Source organism: Salvia splendens, chromosome 16, assembly GCF_004379255.2.
Source record: "Salvia splendens isolate huo1 chromosome 16, SspV2, whole genome shotgun sequence".
Lineage (NCBI taxonomy): Eukaryota > Viridiplantae > Streptophyta > Magnoliopsida > Lamiales > Lamiaceae > Salvia > Salvia splendens.
The window spans coordinates 11,183,398-11,190,021 of NC_056047.1; the positions used below are offsets into that span (position 1 = coordinate 11,183,398).

The 6,624-nt window shown below is 41.1% G+C and overlaps 1 protein-coding gene across 1 annotated transcript; it reads left to right on the forward strand.

Moving 5' to 3' along the window:
• The first annotated feature begins 2,988 nt into the window (after positions 1–2,988).
• On the forward strand, positions 2,989–4,059 carry LOC121770179. The gene has a single exon (XM_042166960.1). The coding sequence runs from the start codon at positions 2,989–2,991 to the stop codon at positions 4,057–4,059; it is 1,071 nt and encodes a 356-aa protein (XP_042022894.1).
• The last annotated feature ends 2,565 nt before the right edge of the window (positions 4,060–6,624 follow it).

Genomic DNA, 6,624 nt, shown 5'->3' on the forward strand with positions numbered 1-6,624 from the left:
AAAAACGGCTAGATTTTTGGGATTCTGAAAATATATATATTTTTAATTTTTGGTATTATTTTCGATTTTTAAAAATAAAAGAAAAAAATTGAATTTCCAACGGAAATGTAGTTGGTCAATCAGAACGCGCTACGTCAGCTGCTCGCTGGCACGGACGTGCTCGATGCATCGAGCAGCGCCGCGGCGGACAGCGGTGCCATGCCGCTGGTACAGAAGGACGGACGGGCAGACAGCGTCCTGCTTACCGCTGCGAATGCTCTTATGAACCTTGTCCATGTATGATCATGTGATAATCCGCCTATAAAACATATGATTTAAATTGAAAAGGGATATCACTCTCACAGATATTACTATTACCCAGGTTGATCCAGCTATTAGCCAGGTTTTAGTTTTGAACACTACAGAGATTATTTTCGAATTTATGTTGAAGAACAAAGTTTTATGTGAAGATTGAAATAATGATGACATTGTATCTTCATTGAAAATTCTTCAATTTCACATTAAATTAGTTTGGGTTAAATGTAGCTCTGTTGTACAAACTATTTAATATTCAAACTATGAAATACGTATGATTTTTCATTAACTATGCATAAATTGTATTACGTGGTACTTTGATTATGCCTGATAAAAAATGAAAAAGAAGATTACCTACTCCCAAATACGGAGTACTATAATAAACACAGAACAAGATAAGACGTGGGAAAATGAAGACTCCGTAGAATATATTCTAATTTGGAAAAAGATGTCATGCGAAGATTTCAGTTTCAGATTTCTTCACCAATGCTTTAAGCCTTTAATATCATTTCTAAGCATAGATATTTAGGTCATCTGCAACGCGGCCTCTTATCCGTCCCTTAACTGTCTCTTAAATTACTATTCTTGGGCCCCACTATACTTTTTTACTCAATCTCTTAACTAAGTGACGGAACCTGCAACCCTCCATCTCTTATCCGTCCCTTAACCGTCTCTTAAATTATTATTCATTCAATTTCATTTTTATTTTTATTTCCAACAAATTCAATTAATAAAAACACACTTCATTAAATAAAATAAAATTACAACATAAATAAAAATACAACTTAAAATTCAAAAAAATAAAAAAAAGCACATAATTAAAATCCTAAAAAAATAAAAATTACATAATTTAAAATACAATTTTATAGAAAATAAAAAAAACTACTCCGCCGGTGATAAACTCGTATTTTAACTGTTTTATTGGGAGTTAAACGTGATGATAATTGGTGTTTAAATGCATATTACTTGAGTTTACGTCCATATTTCACTACAAAGGTGATTTGATGAGTTTATCCAGTGTGTGAAGTTAAAATAGGTAAAAAAGGGTCAAAATGAGCCAAGCCGTGACTGAGGTCTACTTCAAACGTTAATCTTCCTATCAAGATGGGGTCCAAATCCTATTTTGAGAGTACCATTGTCTTCATCATCGAAAGAGCTTCGCGTGGGTACCTCACACGCCCCAATCGGAGTTCGGATGAGAGAGATATGACCGATCTACGAAAGCCGCGCGGACTGCCGGGAGATACCCGGCCGGGTGAATTTATGTGCAATAATTCCACCCGCCGGATGGCCAATTTTGTTCATAAAGAGTCCAGAGACTTCTACCCGACCGGGTGGATTTTATGTGCAATAATTCCACCCGACCGGTCCGTCTGACTGACGATTTTTAGCCCAAACGTGATTTTTTTGAAGGAAAAATAAAAGAGAGAAGCTAGGGCAACGAAAATCATTCTCTACAAGCCGCAAAAACACACACTCTCTCTCTAGGAAGCACTCTTGGAAGAAGATTGGAGATTCACGCTTCAATTCATCCGCCAATTGTAATCCGTATCATGAATTCTATTGTTTTCTTTAGTTTTTGTTTGTTTTCTACTTTGAACATGAGTAGCTAAACACTTTGTGTAGAATTCTTGGTGAAGATGCATTGATTCATAGTTATTAATCCAATTGACTTCGTTTTTATCTTGCTCTTGTAATTATTTGAATTATTCTTGTGCTTTTTCCTAACAATTGCTTGATCACCAATTGGGAGTGTAGGGTTTCTTAGAGTAATCGGGAGATGAAATAATTAATCTTGAAAAGAATAATTCACACCTTAATTCAATAGAACTCGGGAGAGTTGAGGTTTTGAGTGGAATCTGTTATCTAATCGATCTATTGGGAGTTAGGTCTAAGAATTAGAAGGGGACTTCAATTGTTACACTTAATCTACAGGTTTCTCACCTCGGGAGGGGGTTTAATCTACATGTGTGATTGATTCAATAATTCTAGAGACTTTAAATGGTAAATCGATTTCAACTGGGTTAGGCTATGAGTTGTGCATCGGATCCTTGAATTCTGCATATTTCTCCACCATCTTACACAGCTTTCTTAATTGCTTTCGTGTTTAAGTGTTCTATTTTATTCTTTGACTTTACATGCTTTTAGTAGTTGTTAGTTTTAAAACCAAAAATTTCTGATTGTCTGGATAGTAGTTGAAATTGGTTCGTGGTACTTAAGTTTACACTTAATTGTCTCTGTGGGATACGATATACTCTTGCTTGCTATTTGCTACGATAACCCCGTACACTTGCGGGTATTATTTGGGTAAAATAAAGTTGAGTCAAGTTTTTGGCGCCGTTGCCGGGGACAATTTTGTGTTATATAACTTGATATCGTGATAATAATCAAGATTACTACTTCAGATTTTATTGCTTTTTGTTTCTTTTTACTTCATTTTTAATTTTTTGAGTTCTCACATTTGTGTTTCTTGTTCAGGTGTATGCACACACGTTCTAAAGGCTTGCCTCTAGAACCTTTCGATCCAGAGATCGAAGCAACAAACCGGAAGAGGAACGCCTATAGGAGACTCACGCAGAAATTTCAAGCTTCTTCGCCTAACCGCATAGGAGCATCTTCAGTTCAAGCGACCTTTCACCCATCTGATCACCAGTTCAGGACCATATTTTGTTTGATCTCGTTTCTCCTAGTCTGATGGAGTACGAAGAAGGTAACAACGGTCCACCACCCCCTCCTCCCAATTATGCTGAGCTTCTACGACAGCTGGAGGAGTTGCGTCAACAGGTCAACCGTGGACCACCTGTGCCTGTGCAGAATCAATATGTATACCAAGGCCAGGCAAATCCAACTGTTCATAGCAACATCGCGGCTAATACTTTTGAGCTGAAAAGAGGACTAATCCAGATGGCGGAGAACATTGCTTTTAGGGGCAAATCCACTGACGACCCTAACAAGCATATCACCAAGTTCATCCAGATTTGCAACACAACAAAGATGAATGGAGTTACAGATGAGCAGGTTCGACTAAGGCTGTTTCCTTTCTCATTAGAGGATTCAACAAAGGATTGGTTGGAGAGTTTGGAGCCAGGATCGATTAGAACATGGGATGCTATGGTGGAAAATTTTTTGGAGAAATTCTACCCCCCTAGTGAAGCTATAAAGAGGCAACACGAGATCATTGCCTTTCAGATGGCTCCTGCAGAGAATATCAGAGACGCATGGGGGAGGTTTAAATCTTTGATGAAACGGTGTCCCAACCATGGGTTAACCCCGACAGTTCAAGTCATTACATTTTTCAAGGGATGCGTGCCTGAAGCACAACGGGAGTTGAACTTGAGCTCAGGCGGTAATTTTCTCAAGAAAGGAGTGAATGAAGCCATGGAAGTGATTGAGGAGCTCGCATCTAATGACGAAGGATGGAGCAACGACAGGAGTAAGGTGCATAGGGTGGCTTCTACTACAGATCATGATCCTATGAGCGCCCTATCCGACAAGTTGGATGCGCTGACCATGAAATTCGACTGTATAGCAATGGGGCAACCGTCTCAAGAACCCCAAGGAAAAATGGGGGACGTGAACTATGTGAATCAAGGGGACAACAACCGGTACTTCAATAATCACCGCCCCAACTTTCAGGGTGGAGGATATAATCAGTTCGGGAACAAATGGCATCCCAATCTCTCTTATGGAAACCCAAATAATGCTCTGCAACCACCCCCGGGTTCACAGTTACTGATGGAGTGGTTAATGATCCGAAGAAGATGACCACGGAAGACATACTCAAGTCTTTCGTGCTACAGTCCAACAAGCTCATGGAGCAGAACAATCAAAGGATGGAGAAGGTTGAGACAGATGTGCAAAGTATGGCCACTCATCTGAAGAACATCGACACACAGATCAGCCAGATTTCCCAGACTGTGAGTACTATTACTCAATCGGGAAAATTCCCTTCGAACACCATCATAAATCCCAAAGAATGCAAAGCTGTGCATCTAAGGAGTGGCACTATTTATGAAGCTCCCTCACTGCCTGCGACCGACATCTGATAATACCAGTTCTTGAGCCCAAGGCTGCCGTGGCAGAGAATGAAAGAGGCTGAAAAGGGAGATACTGGCACCTACTTTTGGAGTAAAGGTGCCATTCCCGCAGGTACTGAATCAGAAGAAGAAGAAAGATGAACAGTTCACTCGATTTCTGGACATCTTCAGAAAGGTGCATGTGAACATCCCTTTGATCGAGGCACTGCAGCAGATGCATAAGTACGCTAGAGTTTCTGAAGGAGGTGATAAGCCCAGAAGACCAGTTGGGGGGCAGGTTGACACTATTATCTAACTGAAAATTGCAGTGCTCTGCTGCAAAAGGAAACGGCCTGCCAAGCTGAAGGTCCTGGAAGTTTCATCACTGTCGACTGCCTCATTGGGGGCTATAAGGTGGAGAATGCTCTCTGCGATCTAGGGGCGCGAGCATTAATCTAATGCCACTATCGTTGTTCAAGCAAATGAGACATTGGTACTTTGAAGCCCACCTCAGCCACACTACAGATGGCAGACAGATCTGTCGTGTATCCAAAGGGGCATCATGGAAGACCTACTGATTAAGGTCGGGAATTTATTTTTCCCATCGACTTTATGGTCTTGGACATGGAAGAAGACAAGGGAGTCCCCCTACTGCTAGGACGTCCCTCCCTTGCCACTTGCCGAGGGCAATATAAACGTGAAAAGGGAGAGTTGACAATCTTCATGGGAGAAGAAAGTCAAACGTTTTCCCACAAACCGAGAAGCATGGATGGAAGAACTGAGGAGTGCAAGGTGGTGCGTCTGAAGCACCAAGTGATTACTGAAGAATGATGATCGAGTGCAGTCAGAAAGTGAAGAAGAAGGACTTTTATGAGCTTCACATGGAGATGATGACTTCCACTAACTCGGAGCCAATAGCATGGATCGATGCAGACCGTAGTTGCCCTTCACCGGTGCACTCGGTGATTGATAAGTCGTATTCTAGGCCTCGGTTACTGGTCAGTATGACAGGTTTAAATGATATATTTGCAAAGCAGTTGCTCAAAGTGTGCAGGATAAGTGTTCTGGCCAGTAGGGAAGTTCCGGAGTGTTCGGGTAGAAAAAGCGCCAGCATGGTCTCATACTGATCCGTATACGTGCTAAAACGGCTTGAGATGAAGAAGACGGATAGCTGGGACGGATTACCCACAATTAAGGGCAAAGAAGTCAAATTGCAGCGAGGATTTACCCTAAAATCAAGGGTAGCCTCCCTATAAAAGGTAGCCAAGTTGGAGAGAGAAGGGGCCTGGGAGAGACTTCAATTCACCATCATCTTTAGGTAGAGAGTTCTCTCGGTAATTTCAGTCTTTCAGCCGTGTCCCACTTCTTGCCTCGCCGAGCCATGATCACCTGACGTTCAGAATGTTCCCGAGTTCCAGTCATCGTCCGTTCCAGTTAGCTAGATCGTAGTTCCAGTCAGAGATTTTATCGCCCGGAGTGGCAAACAATCTTTAAATTGCTTTCGTAGTTTAATTAGTTCTCCGTCTTTACGTTGGATTTCTGTTACATTTTGGGATTTTGTTGTTTTGAAATGCTTGCTTTGGATATCCGAACGTGTTAATGCTATGAAGTTGATTTCCGTTTCGTTCATTGTAGTGTTCTTTTCTTTCCTTGTCTAGTTAGCTTAGATCTAAGATTTCTCGGTGTTTTAAGTGCTAAATCTCTAAATTCTGTTACGTAACAAATTTCTTTAGGATAGGTAAACAAGTACTATTTGATCTGGAAGTAGATCGTTGCATGCAAGGCTTCGTTTTATTTTCTGAATCGATCTTTCATGTTGACCAGCATGCAGAAGTCCAGTTTCAGCGTTTGATTTCAGATTTGATTTCTTAGTTTTAGATCTGTGTTCGCGAGTTGTTAATCTGCGTTTGCCGGGTTGGATCTGGAATTGTTATCTGAGTTTAATTTGTGTTGTTGGAGAAGATGATGTCTACATCCAGATTGGGGACCACCTTACTTTTATTTACTTTTGCTTCCTTTTGTCCTTCACCTCTGGTTGTACCTGCAGATCTGTCAGCCTAGTCACCACTACCTCCACTACACTCTGAATATTCTGTTTAGCCAAAAATAGAAATAACCGTCCTTTCCAAACAATTTCTGTTACAACAACAAAAAAACCATGTCCCCTCATTTCCACGTATAGCAGTTGCAATTCCATGATCTGCTCCCCATCCTAGTCAGTAGGACGCCACCCTTGTAATTACTCCGCCTAGGTAGAAACTCACCCGAGCGTGGTAGCTAACCAACCCTCCAAACATCACCGCAGTAGTTTAAA

Coding starts and splice junctions, on each gene's coding strand:
- LOC121770179 (XM_042166960.1), top strand. CDS start 2,989: ATGGAGTACGAAGAAGGTAACAACGGTCCACCACCCCCTCCTCCCAAT.